The sequence below is a fragment of the Mesoplodon bidens genome, assembly GCF_964165515.1.
Source record: "Mesoplodon bidens genome assembly, chromosome: 9".
In the NCBI taxonomy this organism is placed as follows: domain Eukaryota; kingdom Metazoa; phylum Chordata; class Mammalia; order Artiodactyla; family Ziphiidae; genus Mesoplodon; species Mesoplodon bidens.
This window is the reverse complement of record NC_138166.1, coordinates 38,429,277-38,448,370: the sequence shown is the minus strand read 5'-3', so window position 1 is coordinate 38,448,370 and position 19,094 is coordinate 38,429,277. Positions and strand designations below refer to the sequence as shown.

The 19,094-nt window shown below is 35.3% G+C and overlaps 1 protein-coding gene across 6 annotated transcripts in view; it reads right to left on the bottom strand.

Annotated features, from left to right (window-relative positions):
* The window catches only part of AGMO (alkylglycerol monooxygenase), a 344,244-nt gene extending 325,393 nt beyond the window's left edge, over positions 1-18,851 (bottom strand). For 2 of the 6 annotated variants that reach the window (XM_081244289.1, XM_081244290.1), the window contains exons 1-3: positions 18,557-18,846; positions 16,452-16,582; positions 6,664-6,815 (exon numbers count right to left, since the gene is read on the bottom strand). In XM_081244289.1, coding sequence (XP_081100415.1) covers positions 6,664-6,815; positions 16,452-16,582; positions 18,557-18,682 — 409 coding nt within the window. In that variant the 5' untranslated portion in view covers positions 18,683-18,846. Of the gene's footprint in view, positions 1-6,663; positions 6,816-16,451; positions 16,583-18,556 lie in introns of all 6 variants that reach the window. The other 4 variants (XM_081244291.1, XM_081244288.1, XM_081244293.1 and 1 more) reach the window with 4 other exon arrangements.
* Positions 18,852-19,094: the final 243 nt, after the last annotated feature.

Here is a 19,094-nt window from a genome sequence, read left to right as displayed (position 1 = left end):
TCCTAGTATTTTGTTCAGGATTTTTGCATCTATGTTCATCAGTGATATTGGTCTATAATTTTCTTTTTTTGTGATATATTTTCCTGGTTTTGGTATCAGGGTGAAGGTGGCTTCACAGAATGAATTTGGGAGTGTTTCTCCCTCTGCAATTTTTGGAAGAGTTAGAGAGGGATGGGTGTTAGCTCTTCTCTAAATGATAGAATTCGCATCTGATGCCATCATCCTGGACTTTTGCTTGTTGGAAGATTTTTAATTATGCTTTCACTTTCATTACCTGTGATAGGTCTGTTTATATTTTCTAATTCTTCCTGGTTCAGTCTTGGAAAATTGTAACTTTCCAAGAATCTGTCCATTTCTTCGTGGTTGTCCATTTTATTGGCATATAGTTGTTTGTAGTACTCTTATAATCTTTTGTATTTCTGCAGTGTCAGTTGTGATTGCTCGTTTTTCATTTCTAATTTTATTGATTTGCATCCTCTCCCATTTTTTCTTGATGAATCTGGCTAAGGGTTTATCAATTTTGTTTAACTTCTCAAATAACAAACTTTTAGTTTTATTGATCTTTGCTATTGTTTTCTTCATTTCCATTTCATTTATTTCTGCTCTGATCTTTATTATTTCTTTCCTTCTTCTGACTTTGGGTTTTCTTTGTTCTTACTTCTCTAGTTGTTTTAGGTGTAGGGTTAGATAGTTTATTTCAGATTTTTCTTGGTTTTTGAGGTGAGATTGAATTGCTATAAACTTCCCTCTTAGAACTGTATTTGCTGCATCCCATAGGTTTTGGGTCACCGTGTTTTCATTGTTATTTGTTTCTACGTATCTTTTTATTTCTTCTTTGATTTCTTCAGTGTTCTCTTGGTTATTTAATAGTGCACTGTTTAGCCTCCATGTATTTGTGTTTTTTACAGTTTTTTTTCCTGTAATTGATTTCCAATCTCATAGCACTGTGGTCAGAAAAGATGCTTGATATGATTTCAATTTTCTTAAATTTTCCAAGGCTTGATTTGTTACCCAAGATGTGATCTATCCTGGAGAATGTTCCATGTGCACTTGAAAAGAAAGTGTATTCTGTCACTTTCCAGTGGAATGTTCTATGAATATCAATTAGATCTATCTGGTCTATTGTGCCATTTAAAGCCTGTGTTTCCTTATTTATCTTCTGCTTGGATGATCTGTCCATTGGTGTAAGTGGGGTGTTAAAGTTCCCTACTATTATTGTGTTACTGTCGATTTCTCCTTTCATGATTGTTAGCATTTGCCTTATGTATTGAAGTGCTCCTATGCTGGGTGCGTAAACATTTGTAATTGTTATAGCTTCTTCTTGGATTGGTCCTTTGATCGTTATGTAGTGTCCTTCCTTATCTCTTGTAACAGTTTTTATTTTCAAGTCTATTTTATCTGATATGAGAATTGCTACTCCAGCTACCTTTTGATTTCCATTGGCATGGAATATCTTTTTCCATCCCTTCACTTTCAATCTGCATGTGTCCTTAGGTCTGAAGTGGGTCTCTTGTAGACAGCATATATATGGGTCTTATTTTTGTATCCATTTGGCCAGTCTGTGTCTTTTGGTTGGGGCATTTAATCCATTTACATTCAACATTATTATCAATATGTATGTTCCTATTACCATTTTCTTAATTGTTTTTGGTTTGGTTTTGTGGGTCTTTTTCTTCTGTTGTGTTTCCCGCTTAGGGAAGTTTCTTTAGCATTTGTTGTAAAGCTGGTTTGGTGGTGCTGAATTCTCTTAGCTTTTGCTTTCCTGAAAAACTTTTGACTTTTCCATCGAATTTGAATGAGATCCTTGCTGGGTAATCTTGGTTGTAGGTTTTTCTCTTTCATCACTTTAAGTATATCCTGCCACTCCCTTCTGGCCTGCAGAGTTTCCACTGAAAAATCAGCAGATACCCGATGGGGACTCCTTTGTATGTTATTTTTTGTTTTTCCCTCCCTGCTTTTAATTTTTTCTCTTTGAATTTAATTTTTGTTTGTTTGATTAATATGTTCTTGGTGTGTTTTTCCTAGGGTTTATCCTGTATGGGACTCTCTGTGCTTCCTAGACTTGGGTGACTATTTCTTTTCCCATGTTAGGGAAGCTTTCCACGATAATCTCTTCAAATATTTTCTCAGACCCTTTCTTTTTCTCTTCTTCTTCTGGGACCCCTGTAATTCGAATGTTGGTGTGTTTAGTGTTGTCCCAGAGGTCACTGAGATTGTATTCAATTCTTTTCAGTCTATTTTTCTTTATTCTGTTCCTCGGCAGTTATTTCCACCCTTTTGTCTTCCAGCTCACTTATTCATTCTTCTGCCTCAGTTATTCTGTTATTGATTCCTTCTAGTGTATTTTTCATTTCAGTTATTATGTTGTTCATCTCTGTTTGTTTGTTCTTTAGTTCTTCTAGATCTTTGTTAAACATTTCTTGTATTTTCTTAACCCATGCCTCCATTCTATTTCTGAGATTCTGGATCATCTTCACTATCATTACTCTGAATTATTTTTCAGGTAGATTGCCTATTTTCTCTTCATTTATTTGGTCTTGTAGGTTTTTACCTTGTTCCTTCATCTGTGACATATTTTTTTGCCATCTAATTTTTTTTTTTTTTTAATGAATGGTATTGTGTTCCTGTCTTACTGGTTGTCTGGCCTGAGGCTTCCAACACTGGGGTTTGTAGGCTATTGGGTAGAGCTGGGTCTTGGTACTGAGGTGAGGAATGCCATGAGACCTCACTCCAATGAATATTCCCTGGGGTCTGAAGGAATATGAGTTTTTAATATAATTCCATTTGGTTTTTATATAACCACTTTGAGAAAGGTTAATCAGCATATTCAGAACTTTGGAAATTTAAGAACTAATGCCAATGCGAAGGACAAAGTTTCTTTTGTGAATTTTAAGAACTCACTCCAAAATCATCTTTGCACTTCCCCTATCATTATTGTAGTTAATTTTTAATGTCTTTTATCCATAATAAAATGAACAACTGGTGTTCAGATATGTTATTATCCAAGCTACCTCTGATGCCTAATATAGGGTTCGTATAAGATAGATGGTCATTAAACATTTGTTGAAAAAGTTAAGGCATGAATGAGTGGATGCATGAATGAAAAGATTATAATTATAGAAAGAAGTCTCTAAGTTAGTTAATGATTCTTGCTGGAATTTTCACTTAGAGTATTTTCCTAGTACTTCACCATGCTTAGTCTCTTTTATTGTAGATTTTAATATTATGACACTAAATTCAGTCACAATTATACCTGTTTAATAAGTGAAAGAGGATAGATTCCACTTGATTTGACCTTTTGTGGTCTAAAATGGCTTTGCTCATAGATCTCACTTGCTAATGCATCATATGCCTTTAGTAACAGAAACTTTTTCAAATTCTCCTTTTGAGCAAAAATATTTGGCACAAACGAGACAAATTTATATGGAAACACAAAAAACCCTGAACAGCCCAAACAATATTAAGAAAGAAGAACAAAGCTGGAGGTATCACACACCATGATTTCAAACTACACTACAAAGGTACAGTCATCTAAACAGTATGGTACTGGCACAAAAAGAGATACACAGATCAATGGAAGAGAATAGAGATCCCAGAAATGAACCCACACTTATATGGCCGATTGGTCTACAACAAAGGAGGCAAGATTATACAATGGGGAAAAGATAGCCTTTTCAATAGATGGTGCTGGGAAAAATGGATAGCTATATGCAGAAGAATCAAACTGAACTACTCTCACACACCATGCACAAAAATAAATTCCAAATGGATTAAAGACTTAAATGTAAGACCTGAAACCATAAAAATTCTAGAAAACATAGGCAATACTGTCTTTGACATCAGTCTTAGAAAAAAATGTTTTTGAATGTGTCTCCTCAGTCAAGGGAAACAAAAACAAAAATAAATAAATGGGACTACACCAAACTAAAAAGCTTTTGCACAGCAGAAGAAACTATCAACAAAATGAAAAGGCCACCAATGAATGGAAGAGATATTTACAAATGATATATTTGATGAGGTGTTAATATCCAAAATATACAAAGAACTCATAGAAACTCAACATCAAAAAAACAAGCAACCTGATTTTTAAAATTGGCAGAATATTGTAATAAACATTTTCCAGAGAAGACATATAGATGTTCAACAGGGACATGAAAAGATGTTCAGCATCAGTAATCCTTAGGAAAATGCAAATCAAAACCACAATGAGATATCATCTCATACCAGTCAGAATGCCTATTATCAAAAATACAACAAATAAGGGGTGTTATCTAAGATGTGAAAAAAGAGGAACCCTTGTGCACGGTTGGTGGGAATGTAAATTGGTACAGCCAATATGGAAAACAACATGGAGATTCCTCAAAAAATTAAAAATAAAACTACCATACAGTCCAGCAATTCGACACCTGGGTACTTATCCCAAGAAAACAAAAACAGTACTTAGAAAAGATATATGCATCCCTATGTTCATTGCAACATAATTTACAATAGCCAAGAAATGGAAGAAACTTAAACACCCATCATAGATGAGTGGATAAAGAAGAGGTGGTGTATATATATATATATATATATATATAATGGAATATTAGTCAGCCATAAAAAAGAATGAAATCTTGCAATTTGTGACAACATGGATGGACCTAGAGGGGTATTATGTTAAGTGAAATAAGTCAGACAGAGAAAGGCAAATACTGTATTATTTCACTTATATGAGAAATCTAAAAAAACAAAACAAATAAACAAACATAACAAAACAGAAACAGAGTTATAGATACAGAGAACAAACAGGTAGTTGTGAGGGGATGGGGGTGGTGGGAAGGAAAGAATTAGGTGAAGGAGATTAAAAGGTACAAAATTCCAGATTCAAATAAATGAGCCATGGGTATGAAATGTACGGTGTGGGGAATATAGTCTATAACTATGTTATATATTTGCACAGTGAAATATCATTTTTTTCCAACTAGCTTTCCATCACAAGTCAAAAGTCTTTGAACTTATGAGTAAGCTTCATAGCCTGAAAGTGGTGAGTGTTTTTCCAGAAGGTTTTCAGATTTTTTTAATGCCTGCATTTACTGGACTTGGTTCAAAATTTTCTAATGGGAAGCATACTTTAAATAGCCTTGATTCCATGTTTTTAATATATTATTTTACTTTATTGCTATTCCCTGAGAGCACTTACAATCAACATATTTTTTAAAGTTTTATATTTGGTAATATTCTGTTGGTTCTTTGTTTCCTGTTATAATGGGCTTTCAAATATTAAGCAAATTTGCAGATTTTCCAAACAAACACATCTGTACAGGACAGTGTGATATTAGAAGGTTCCTGAAATTAAGTAATACAATGTAAATGCTTTCTGCATTACCCACTTGCTGCACAGAAAGTGAGGAAAATTGCCAATGGGTTTATTTTAGGGAGAAAACTACTATTTTGAAATAAAATACCAAGTTTACCACATCAACCTTATTTTATTCTTAATCATGTTCAATTTGGGAGTATCCTCTTACATTTATATATAAGGAAATGATGTAAGAAGCTGACCTATTATTTTCAAAGACAAAGGTTATCACACACAAAATAAATAACTTTTTCTAGTTTATCTGTTCACTCCAAATTTTTAAATGAATTAACATTTTTTATAGTTTCATTAAATGTCCATGTTTAAAGTGCTTAACAAAATAATGCCATGTTTAAAGTTTAACTGCCTTAAGCATAATGCTGTCCATGCTACTCCTATTTCCTTCATCCTCGCTTGGGAAGGATATTTGGTCACACATACTCCTACACACATAGCTCAGTTATTCACCCTGATCTCAGAGCTCTTCTTTCCATCTCCCATCTATTTTTTATTATTATTCCAGGTTTCTTCCTCTTCCTTCCTTCCTCCCCACCCACTCAACCCAACTACCCACTGAAATCCTGAGTTCTGCTCTTCAGTAGTTTTTCCAAATTAGCACTTTCCTCCGTTTCCCTTCAGCAATATTTTGCATGCCTAATTCCTCCTTAGAGACCACTTGTTCATCTTAGCTCTACAATCATTCTCCGATTTCTGCTTATCCCACGAGAGATTTAGAAAGCTCCACGCTCTTCCATTTTCCATTCCATAACAAAACATTTCTTTGGAAGGTGTGGCCAAGAATCCCCAAAAGCAAGTTCAGTGAACCAGTACCGTAAGAAGGCTTTGTAGCAGATGAGAAATTTTGCAAAGCTGTGGTCACACTAAAGTGCATTATGGCTAATGTCTAGCTGATTGCATTTTCATTTGTAAATATGGCAATACTGCCAAGAACATGAATCAGGCTTACATATGACAGCAGGTTACCTAGGATTCCATGCTGTTACAAAGCTCTCTTGAAAGACCCTTGATAATTGGGGTGTGAAGTGATGCTACAGTCAGCACTTTCTAAATGGTTTTAAAAATAAATTAGATACAAGAGGTGTGAAAAATGTACCTCTATAATCTCACTTTTTTTCAACAATGACTTCAGATTGTTTCCATTTAAATTACAAAATGAACTTTCATTATTAATCTTTAGATGCTGTAAAATAAACTAAGTTATTCATTTAGTCACTTGTTCAGTAAATATTTACTGAATACCAACTATGTGGCAAACACAGTTCAACATAAGCTGAGTATCAAAAAAGTCTTGGTTTGCAACTTACCATGAGCCATACGATGAAACCAGTAGTAACCAAAGTCAACTCCCAAGAAAGTTAAATACCAAGTCCATGGAGAATCCCAAGGCAAACTGATGAGCCTGTAGTTCTCCCAGATATAAATGTAACTGGTCAGTTCAATGCTCCTGAAAAACAAACTGGAAAGATAAAATGTATAAGCAATGATTATACTATATTTTAGATGTAAAATTATGCTAAAACATTTTAGATAATATTTAAAAATTAATATGTTCATACATAAAAATAAAATCCTTTCCCCCTTCTCTTGGTTTCTTACTGCTCTATCATACCTTTGAAGAGGCTCAATTTCCTTGGTATCAAAATGATTCACATGATGTTTCCTTTTGTTTCATAGGCATCATGGATGCCAACTATTCTCCTATTTCATGGAATTTAGGAAGTTCCCTTTATATGTCTCTTAAAAATACTTTTCATGGAAACCATATAACATAAAAATGACAAAACTATGACTTATTTTCTGTGAGTCATTTCTAAATCTTAGTAAAGAACACAAGAAGGGTGCTTTTTAAAGGGAATGTAAAAAGTAGAAAATTATAATAGCATATTTTTTAAAGGGACTGCAAAATGACTACTGCCTTAAAATATATTAATCCCATAAAGTTTGCCTTTAGATTTAAAGTTGCTTCTGACTAACTCTATTCTCTCTCTTCCTGTCTAGTCCCTCCTCTCTTTCACACACACACACACACACACTCTATGTTTTCTAGATATTATTCTTAAGACTACAAATTGGATCCTCATAGCATATCAGTATTTCTTATAGTAATATAAACTATGGATCTCAAAATATAAGGGAATAATTTTTCCCTAGAAATAAACAATTGTTTTTAAAACCCAGATAGCATATCTCTTACCACATACTCTACCAAGCTTCTGTAAATTCTTATGTCAAGAAATTTCAAAAATATACATAATATACTTCAATTTTATAAAGAGTAGTATTTTTCCTTTTAAATTTCCTGTGATCAAATTTAGGATCAGACTCAAGATAATCATTCCTTTTATCACTTTTATAGATATGACTGAACTGACTTTTTCATTAATATTTATCAATTATATGTAAAATGAATTATTCTACCTAATAAAGATTTATTTATAAACCATGAACAAGTGAGAAAGTTCTGAAATATTCTAACTTTAAATAAAAGTCAAAGAAGCAGCTCATTAGTTTATTGTTAAAATTCATTATTTTACTAGTATTTCCCTTTACATAGTCAGTGTCTATGAATTAGCATGTTACTGGTTTTGTTGGAGACCCGGATGTTTACTTTTAATCTAATGTTGATGTTAGTTATGATATGACTTTAACTGTGATTTAATAACTTTAAAATTGTCTCACATTTTGAATCCTTCAAGTTATTATTTAATCAGTAACATAAAACACTAGGCTTCTTCACAACAGCATTAATATAAATAACTAATAGAAATGCCAAATACCTACACTTTGAAAAAGGATTATACATCATCAGATCTTAAAACTCAGTTTTCAATTTAAGATTACTCTAGGTTTGTAAATTGGTCCCCATACACTGAGGGTAAGAAGCAACTAAAGAAAGAGACAGAACACTCCAGACTGAGAAGTGGCAGTTTTAACAAACAAGGAACTTAGAGACGAGGTTTCTCTTTGGTGGCTTCAAGGCATGTAAATGTCCATACTCTCACTCCAGAATGTTAAAATTTTCTAGAAAGGTCTTAACTGGGTTCAAGTCACTTATTCAGCCCAGATGGTCTCAACACCACCTTACTCTCTCAAGGCTGCATCCTTGAAACAGCTGTTAGTATGGGATTGTAGGTGGAACTTACATTCCATGGACAGGGGAGAGAGTAAGGGAAAGGGGAAGGGCAAGTAAAGTCCAGCTTATAGGTCAACCAGGGTCGCATCCTCTCCATGACCTCCTCCAACAATTATATGGTTGGAAAGAGAAATTTTGTCCTTAAGTGTGAGTCCTTGATCCAAGGAGACTACCTACCCAGCACCCCTGTCACAACTCAGGCAATGCCCTGGATACTCCAGAATCCCCTGTCAAGTGGCCCTGAGCCTGCTTTCAGGACTGCATGGGCCTCTTTCCTGGTCCAGGCCTCCAGAGGGTCCACCTATGCAGGTGTGTAAAGTCCTCAACATGACAAGGCAGACAAAAGTGTCTTCTTTGGACCCATAGACAGAGCTGGGACGAGCAGTCTGGGGTGTGCACACACAGGTGTGTGAGGTCCCTCATGAGACAGGACAGGCCATGGGCCAGGGGCTTTCACCCTGTTCTGGAACTCTGAGGAATCCAAGAACTTGAAATTTGAAATGTGTCTTCCAATTTGTCATCCAGGTTATTTATCAGGGTAGGGGGAATAGAACGAATTTTATTTTAAAGCATGTTAGCTTGGTTGGTAATTCTTATACATCTAGACTAAGGCTTCTGAACAGTGTCATTATTGACATTTGGACAAGATAATTCTTTGTTGTAGGGGTCTGTCCTGTGAAAACTATTACCCAAATTATGAAACGTTATAATTGCTCCTTAGTACTCATTAGTAGAGGATTAACCACATAAAATTCAAGTTTTAGGGAAAAAAATGGTGAATAATATCAATTTTATATGGTCTAACTTAATTTTTCTAAAACAGAAATTCTGAAGTTTGACACTGCTGCTATTTGGGCCAAATGATTCTTTGTTGTGCGGGCCTATCCTGTGCATTGGAGGATGTTCAGAAGCATCCCTGGCCTCTCCCACTAGATGCCAGTAGCACAGCCCTCCACCCAGGTGTGACAACAAAATGTCCAAATGTCTCCCAGGGGCAGAACTGCCCCAGTTGATAACCCTAAAAAAGACTGATCTAGAAAGAAAAATTAAAACTTAGGAAAATGCAATAGAAAGTTGAAATAATCTAGTTTTTTTTTTATATCTGCTTTACTACATGGTGTCAAAGCAGGTCAATTCATGGATTCATTCAATCATTCAAAAAATTCATATTAAGTGCCTGCTAGGTGCCAGGCACAGCACAAGAAAGGGAGGACACATTGGTGAAGAGGGCAACTACAGCCACCTGCCTCATCAATGTCCCACCAGTTCAGTATCTCTTTTTAAAGTTGCTGTCTTTCTTGTCAGTTTTCTAGTGACAATTGAAATAGGCTTTCAGATATCAAAACTTCAATAACAGAAAGACGGTCCCTGGAAAACTTCCATGTGTAAAACAAAAAGAACCTGCCTGTAACTGAAATACTTTATTTCCTGTACAGGTGCCAGGTCTTGAGCAGACACCCAATTTATTATTCTGTCAACTTACTTATTAGGGTTGACACAAATCGAGCTGAAATATGCCTTACATACTACAGTCAAGGCTTTTTCTTTTTTTTTTTCACACCTTAGCACAAAGCCAAACTTTCCTCAAGGTGAAGGGAAAGAGTGGAGAAGCTGTGGGAATTAAATTCCCAGTTCTCTATCAGCAAGATGAATATGATCCTCTTCCATCATAAATGGGAAAAAACAGCCATGGAGTGCCCACAACTAAAAACAATTCGGCAAGAGATACACCTGGGAAATGATTATCAAGCTCTGGAAAGCCCTTGATTGCAGGAAATAGCACCTATATTTTCAAAAATGTTCCCACCAGACCTTGAATCATAAAACTAACCCTCTTCCTCTTTCTCTTCCCAATTCCTTCATTCTCTCCCAGCCCCCAATCCCAGCATATGACTCTGCACTCTGGAATTCAAACGACAACTCTAACCCCTATCCTGTGGAAAGAGACATATGTAATATGCATATATAGTGAGCTTACTTTATCATGTGGAGATGGAAATTAGGTAGCACAGGGGCTTTGAATAACCAAAATGCTAGATCCCTTTTATTCATTAAGTTTGAATGCAAGACCAAGAAAATAATCTAAATATAAGGAGGCATTAGACTCCTCTAATTAACAACCTGTATGTGTAGAGACTCCCCTCCCATTTTGTCCTATATTCTTTATAAATTCCCCCCAAATAGCTATTTCTCTTGGGTCTGAAGTATATCTTCTGGCAAATGAAAGACAGTTAATTTTTCATGTGTTTTATGTAAGCATTTCTGTCCACACTAGAAATGTGTGGGAGGGATGGAGTGGGAGATTAGGGTTAGCAGATGTGAGCTTTTATATATAGAATGGACAAACAACAAGGTCCTACTGCATAGCACAGAGAACTATATTCAATATCCTATGATAAAGGAAAAGAATATTTTAAAAAAGAATGTATATATGTGTGTGTGTGTGTATATATATGTATAACTGAATCACTCTGCTGTACAGCAGTAATTAACACAACACTGTAAATCAACTACACTTCAATAAAAATAAAATCTGTCATGTCAATGTTTAGTGACTGTAAAATCTGGTAAGGTACCAAAATAGTATTCCAGTAATAATGCTGGATTTTTAAAAATATAAAGTTACTTTATAATGTTGAAAGTTTTCAATAATCAATAAATGAGAATAAATATTATTTGAGGATTGAGAATTACAAAGCTAATTTGTTATCAAAGTCATCTGAGTTTGAATGTTCCCATCATCAAAAGTAGAGAAAAGTAACACTGGACAGGTCGTTCACCATCTCACTATCTCCCAGCTAATTTGACATGAGAGCATTAGGCTGAATGGACCCTAAAATTATCTAGCTCTCAAATACTCTTCTGCTCTAATCATTAATCAAGCAAATGAAATTTGATGTAAGGCTCTCATTGCAAACTGTTAAAATTTCAAAGCAACTTTTCAGAGTAAGTTGAATTACGTACTCAGTGTTCACAGACATCTGCCAACTTGTACTATTTTATACCTGCCATTAGAGAAATTTGGCCAGATTATGCAAAATTGAAAAAAATAAATTAGACTTTTTATTTCTAACAATCTTGTCATAAATTAGAAAATAAACCAATATTTAAATGAGATCATTTGAAATGCCCTTACAAGTTTCACGAAGTTATAAATAAATTAATATATATATAACTATATTTTATATATGTAACTATATATATATTGGTTTTTCTGAGAAATTGCATTGTTTATTTCAAAATCTCTTATACCTGGCCCAGGAACTTGCACTCTCTATCTGTAAAGCTACTGCCACTTTTGCTCCATCTAGTGGAATATTGATTTTTGCTCAGTAATAACAAAATACATAACACAAGCTCTACCTTCTGCAGGCAGACATTTGTACTGCTATTTCCTACTGTGAAATGACATTTATGAAACAATCATTTAATTTAATTTCTTTTTAAAACAACCACAAAACCATAGACTTTTCTAAACACAATGTGGTGGATTTGGAAGAAGTAAATGTGCTACATCTTTTACTTTGCAAGAAGTAAATTACTTCAAGTAATTCAATTACTCTACTGAATAAGCACGCAAAGCCAGACTAATAAGTGCAAGGAAGCTTGCATTCATTTGGGAAGGATAGTCTAAGAGCTAGCTCTGAAGCCACACCATTAATAACAAAGTCTATTTATAAGGTTTCTAAGGTAAAAGTTAAGGGGACATGTAAAAGTTAAGGGGGCATTCTCTCTAGCAAAAATAACAAACCAGCAGATTTTTTAGATATATTTTGTTCACATGGGGTGTTTGTTTCATAATTTTCTAAGTTAATAAAAATATGTTAATATTCATAATAAAATACCATTATTAACATTACATAAATGAATTTATCTCTTACTTAGGACAATGAATAACTGTTGACTAAAGTCATCATCCTAAATGACAGGTACTTGTTTGTCAGAAGTCCACATTGCCAAAAACAGTATTGCCTCTGCTACTAAAGTCTAGTGTAAAAGTGCAGTACACAATTTTCCTTTATTCTCTATTCCCACCCCAAGGAGTCAAAAGTATCTCAAAGAAGTTTAATTTCCTCCTCTTTAATTTTTTTTTTTTTTTTATGAATTGAAACTTTCTTGTCAGGAGTGGAAAATTCCATGGCAGCCATGGCCAGTAAAACTGTAGATACCTTTGGTCCAACACTTCAGACCTAGCTCCATAGTAAAAATTGGCAGAGACCCATGTGTATTAAAAGTAGAGTGTCCCCAACTCATTTGAAAATTTACCTACTTAAATTATCCCTCCAACCTATTGCAATTTGATTTATAATCTGCTGTTTCAACAGAATAAATGAACCCATTAAAAACAAACATACTGTAGATATTTATATCAGGAATAAAATTTCTCTGGGGAGGATGCAATTTATGGAAGCAGAAACATTGGAAGGAAGTAACAAATTGAAGTCCCGATTTTCTAATGAAGGATTGGAAACTGAGTTCTGCTTCAACAAGCAAGAAAAAAAAAAAAGTAATTATTTTTCACTCATTAGCATTTCAGTCAGTAGCAGGATATTTCAGAAGTTTCAGATAGATTTTTAAAAACTGATTTAGTCAATATTTTGTTTAGTTTAATTTTTTGTAGTGACAAATGCAAGTAATTGATAGAAAGGCAGATTATCTGCATATGATACACTGCATTTAACTACAATAAATACACATATCTGTCTATAATTTCAGGACTAGATTCTGACTAGGAAGTCTGCCTCCTGGATTCCAGAAGAGTAAAACAGATGCAGGCCTGCCCAGAATCTGGTTCTTAGGACAGATGGACTTTTATTACATATCATGGTCTGTCCGACAGGCTCGTAAACAAGGTACAATCTTGTCTATGATGAATATTTTCCCTTACATAAAGATTTGAAAAGATACACATATATCTTTTCCATCAATATGGTAAGTATGCTACCAATCTTCAAGGTACTTTGACTTTTATGTAATAACAAAATTGAGATCCTCAGATAAACATTGTTTTTCCTCAAAGTCTGCACACAGCATTTTCATTACATGAATGGCAAAGTGGAAAAACATGTTCATGGTTGCACTTTGATTTCCCCAACTTCTTTTTTCAGAGGCCACATGTCTATTTCAAATTATTATCCAAAGTATAATTCCTCACAAAGGGATTAACAAATGGTATACTACCATTTTTCTTGCAATCATGTATTTTAAGGACGTGGCAAGCCCCTGTTGTTGGTATAGAAAGTGAAATTAGTCCCTCGGAGAGGGTATGATCAATGCCGTGTTAATCTAACCTTCAGCTGTTAACGATTTGCAGGAGGATTCCCCTTGATGCTGTGGCTTCAACTGAAATATTGTTCTAAGAGTTTCTGTCAAATCCCCCTTCTCATCTTGTGCTGAAAGGGGATTGAGGGGAGTGCATCCTGAGGATCAGCTTTCCTTCTCTGCTTATATCTGTGAATTTTTTTTAATAGCAACAAAGTAAACAGAAATATTTAAAAATTTTATTTTCAAATAATTTGCTTTGCTGAGATCTTTCACATAAGACTACGAAAGATAAAATTCTTTATAAAACTTACAAAGTTATCCACATTTCATAATTTAGGATTGTGAACAAAAAAGAAGCAAGATGCTGTTCTCATTCAAAATACAACTATAGAAAAATATGCTCCAAATTCAAGTTCACAACCTTTTCCCTTTCTTTCAAAGGGCACCAGAGTTCAAGCTTGTGTTAGCTTAAGGAGTGTTATGAGTAGTGGGATGTGAAGAAAAAGAACTGCAGGCTTATCCCTGAAGGACTGGTTTGTTTTGGTTCCTCTCTCTCTCTCTGTCTCTGTCTCTCTCTCTCCCCCATACCCCGCCATTTCCCTTATATTTGGGGGTTTCTTTTTTAGCAGAAATATCTATTTACTCATTGGGTCTCCTGTTAGAACTCTGTACCTTTTTTTTTCTTTTAATCACAGTGTTGAACAGAAATAGAGTACTGAGGATACAGTTTATATTTCTAGTTGTTACAATATTATAAGAGAAGAATCTAATCTCACTTGTGACCAAAGTCAAACTTAAGAAAGTAAAAGAAATGCTGAAGCATTCATTCAACTTGATGTCTCCCTGAGTTCTTAATAGATTCATTCCAGCTCAACAAAATATGTGATCCATAATTGTACCTGCAGGGCACTTCTCAGTTATCAAGTTATTTTGACAGTTCATCAACCGTCCAATTTCCATAAACCTATTCACTTAACTTTCTCAGAGTGAATTATTGTAACCAACTGGGTATTTTTCAATAACCAAATATACATGTCCCTTGAGTATGTTGAATGTATTTCTTGTTCAGTTCTGCTCAAGGCAGACATGAAATAGAGGAAATTATGGGTAGTTGTAAACTCTTAATTAGAGTATTCTGGAAATTAACTGAGAATAATTTGAGATATTATTCTCTGATTCTGATAGGAATGTGCAACCATATGAGTAGTTTTTTAGAGATTCTTATGATGATTATTACTATTACTATTTTATAACTATTATCCTATCTTTTTCATAGTAACATTTATGAAAAATATTTTACATTTAGGTTTACTTTCTATCTAAACAATTTTATGCAATTACATGAAATTATTTTACCTTTCCTCAGATATCATTAAGTTTTCATTTTATTTTTAAAAAATCCACCTTGGTTTCCCACTGGGCGGTTCATACAAACATTCCAAAGCAATGAGCACTGGTTAGAAGTAAAGCTCTTAAAACAGTAAAAGAAGCAATGGGTGGGAAGCAGGAATGAGAACATTCTTCAGCAAGGCAAAGCACAGACTTCTAAGGGAATCTTCCCTTACCCTCTGCTCTTTGGAAAACTCTCATATACTGAAGAGCCTTCCATTCATTGGTATCTCCTCTAAACACACTACAATTTACTTTCTAAACAGTAGTGGATCATTTATTGTTTACTGTTTTTTGGTCCCTTCATCCTCAGACTTCACCATCAACATAACACTATAGGAATGTTAGGTGTTTTTTTTAAAAAAAATCGACCATGTATCAGACATCATTCCAGGCATAGGAGTTAAAACTAAAAGAACACTTGTTTCTCAAGTTGCATGCAAGCCTGCAGGAAGGGCAAACAGGTAAGTTTAATATCATGTGACAATTCTATTATGGGGTAAGCACAATACTCCACGGTGAATAGAGCCCATAGTCAAGTGGTGCCTAAAATAGGGTTGGAAAACAGGCAAGATTTGCTGAAGAGTATGACTCTTTAAGAGAAGTCTATGCTTAGACTTAAGAAATGAATGGGAGTTGGCCACTCGGATGACCACGTGAGACATCTGGGTAATGGCAAGTAGCAGAGTATGGAGGGAACAACTACTGCAAAGGAGGAAGAAGAAAGAAAGGACCAGAAGCAAAGCTGGATAAACAATGGCCTCCATAGATCAGGCAAGAAATATTCCTCAGGCCATAAGGAACCTATGAAAAGTTTCCACCAGATTCACATTATGGAAATGTTTGGCTGTAAATGAAGTAGGACTAGAGACAATGATACCACTTAAGAGACCACTGTAGTAATCCAGAGCTTTGTATGACTTTGAGTAGGGAGTGTCTGCACCCCAGATTGCTACAGCATGTGAATTTACCTGAGGCCAAATTAATTTTCCAGTAGATAACTACAACGTCACTGAGGCCTGGGACTAGCGTAATACAAGTAAAACACTTGTCGTGGGCACAAAATTTAAGAAGGCACCAATAAATTCAGTAATTAAGATAAATAATACTTAGAGCAATATTTTTAATAACAAATGTAAAAAAATCCATGATGAACAAAGCATCAAAAGGCTAAATAATGACAGTAACTGAGTTATTTGGGGATGTATGTGAAAATAGACCAATTCTCCATACAATGGGTTTCTTTTCAATCTTACTTGGAGAATTTCAGTTTATTCACTCAGTGTTGCTAACCAGCTAACTCACCTCGGAAGCCGAGACAGAACACCGGCTGATATCGATGTTAAGGCATCATCCAAAGGACCCGATGGCTTCCCTTTGTGAATGCAGCTGACAACCAGTTCAAGCAGCATCAAGGAAATAAAAAATGGAGTTGCCTGGAAAGGAAATTGCAGAAAAGAGATGCTATTGTCCTCGGTATGAAATTCTTCCAAGTTTCCTGATTAGTCATTCCCAAAGTGGGAGGCCCAGAGTGATAGTTCTTAGCAGAAAAGGTATATACCTATCCTAGAGGATCACTTCCTCCCAACAGGCAAAGAAATCTGATTATTTCAGACACGCACTAAACAGGTGCTCAAATTCTATCATCCAGTTTGGACATGAAATATAACTATAGATGTAACAATGATTATTGTGCCAAGAAAATAAAAAGATTAGGCAGGACGTGTTTCAAGTTAGATCTAAAAAAAATACATTTGAAAATAAGTGCAATAATAAGAAGTCTATTATCTACATGCCTAAGGCCCACTTTAACAGGCTTTCCTTAAGGATGCACATGATTCTAGTTTTTCATATTAGAATTACAGGAATCACAAAATTGAAACTGTAAGAACAAAATATTTGCTTCTGAGTATTTCAGAGAATGAGGTCATTTTAAATGCTTGTTTTAGGCATCAAGTTTTATTCATACAGTATTTTTTTCTTATATCACAGAAAAAAATTCTTGTCATCCACAATTGATGACAAATATTGGACTAGGTTTGGTATCATAATATTAAAATAAAATGATTTATGAAGATGCAAGTATCACATTATTTTCTTTAAAAAATCAGAAAGAAGGAGTGATATCAAATCCTGAAAAAGTTATAGGTTTCACTCATTTGGAAGCTAATCATGAGTACTGAAGTTTTCTAAACCGAACTCCCAAGAACATATTCTCTGATGTCATTTTTTTTTCTATTTCTGATCTCAACTAGTAAGTGTTGTAGGAACAACTTTGACAGGGTGGGGAACTTAAACATTCAAGTTCTAATTCTGGATATTTCCACTTCCAATCATAGGCAGGAACCGGAAGTGAAGCATGCCCCTGAACACCTGAGTTTCAAAGAAAACTTGGTTTAAACTGAGACTTGGGAAGTCAGGGTTGAACTCAGTCAGCTGTGTATCCATTCTGCAGAACTATGCTGCTAAAATAAAGAGCAAATCATTCCTGGGAGGTGGTAGACAAGTTTTCCCTTTAGAAACAAAATTGTTACAAAGTTTAGTGATGTCACATAACCACTAGGTACTGAGCTTCTAACAGCTAAATTTGTAAGGCCACTGTGTCCAGGAAAACTTTTTTAAAGTTTTATCACAGTCTGGAGTAACATATCAGGGAAGACAAGTTTAATAGGAGAAGATGGTCATGGATACTGCATGGAGATTCAATTCAAGTGGAATTCTACTTTTGCCCCATGCTTTTTTGAAACTATTATTTTTTATTAGAATTATTTGAAGAATGAACATGAATGAAACCCTAAAATGTATAACTTACTTCTTATTAAGAGAAAAGCAAGAGTAGCCTCTTCCCAGAGTCTCACCCATTTTTTTTTAACATCTTTATTGGAGTGTAATTGATTTACAGTGGTGTGTTAGTTTCTGCTGTATAACAAAGTGAATCAGCTGTACATATACATATATCCCCACATCCCCTCCCTCTGCATCTCCCTCCCACCCTCCCTATCCCACCCCTCTAGGTGGTCACAAAGCACCGAGCTGATCTCCCTGTGCCGTGCGGCTGCTTCCCAGTAGCTATCTATTTTACATTTGGTAGTGTATATATGTCCATGCCACTCTCTCACTTCGTCCCAGCTTACCCTTCCCCCTCCCCGTGTCCTCAAGTCCATTCTCTACATCTGCGTCTTTATTCTTGTCCTGCCCCTAGGTTCTTCAGAACCTTTCCAGATTCCATATATATGTGTTAGCACACAGTATTTGTTTTTCTCTTTCTGACCTACTTCACTCTGTATGACAGACTCCAGGTCCATCCACCTCCCTGAGAAAACCATAATTCAAAAAGAGTCATGTACTACAATGTTCATTGAAGCTCTGTTTACGATAGCCAGGACACAGAAGCAACCTAAGAGTCTCACCTTTTGTACATAATCAGGCACCTCTTCCAGGGTTTCAAATGACGTTTCATTGGGCTTCATCACGTAAAACATCATGCGAATTCCCTGGGAAACCGAAACATCCTGTTGGGCTTCTGGGTTCTTCATCTCTGCCCTTGTCTGACTCCCAGCTGGAGAGTATTTGTGATTCAGTGGTTGAAGCCAGAGGCTGAACAAAGAGGACGAGATGTGCTGCACAGATCAAGCCCTTTGTCAGAGAACAGCTAAAAACAAAGCCCCACAGAGCACAGCCAACAGCAGATTCTGTGTGGAGAGACAGGAAAATACAAGGATCAATCAGGAACGAGTTCAGAGTTCAGGGACGCTGTCCCAGAAACAGCGCACGTGGGGGAGGGGGAAGGGAGGAAGGGCTGCTGCCCAAATCAAGGATAAACAGTGGAGTCTGGCAGCAGGTGGAATAATTTATCATTAAAAAAGAAAAAAGAAAAAACCACATGATCCCTCCTTGGAAAGGAGAAGGAAAAAAAGTGATAACAGGTGAAAGTTCACTCTGAAAAAG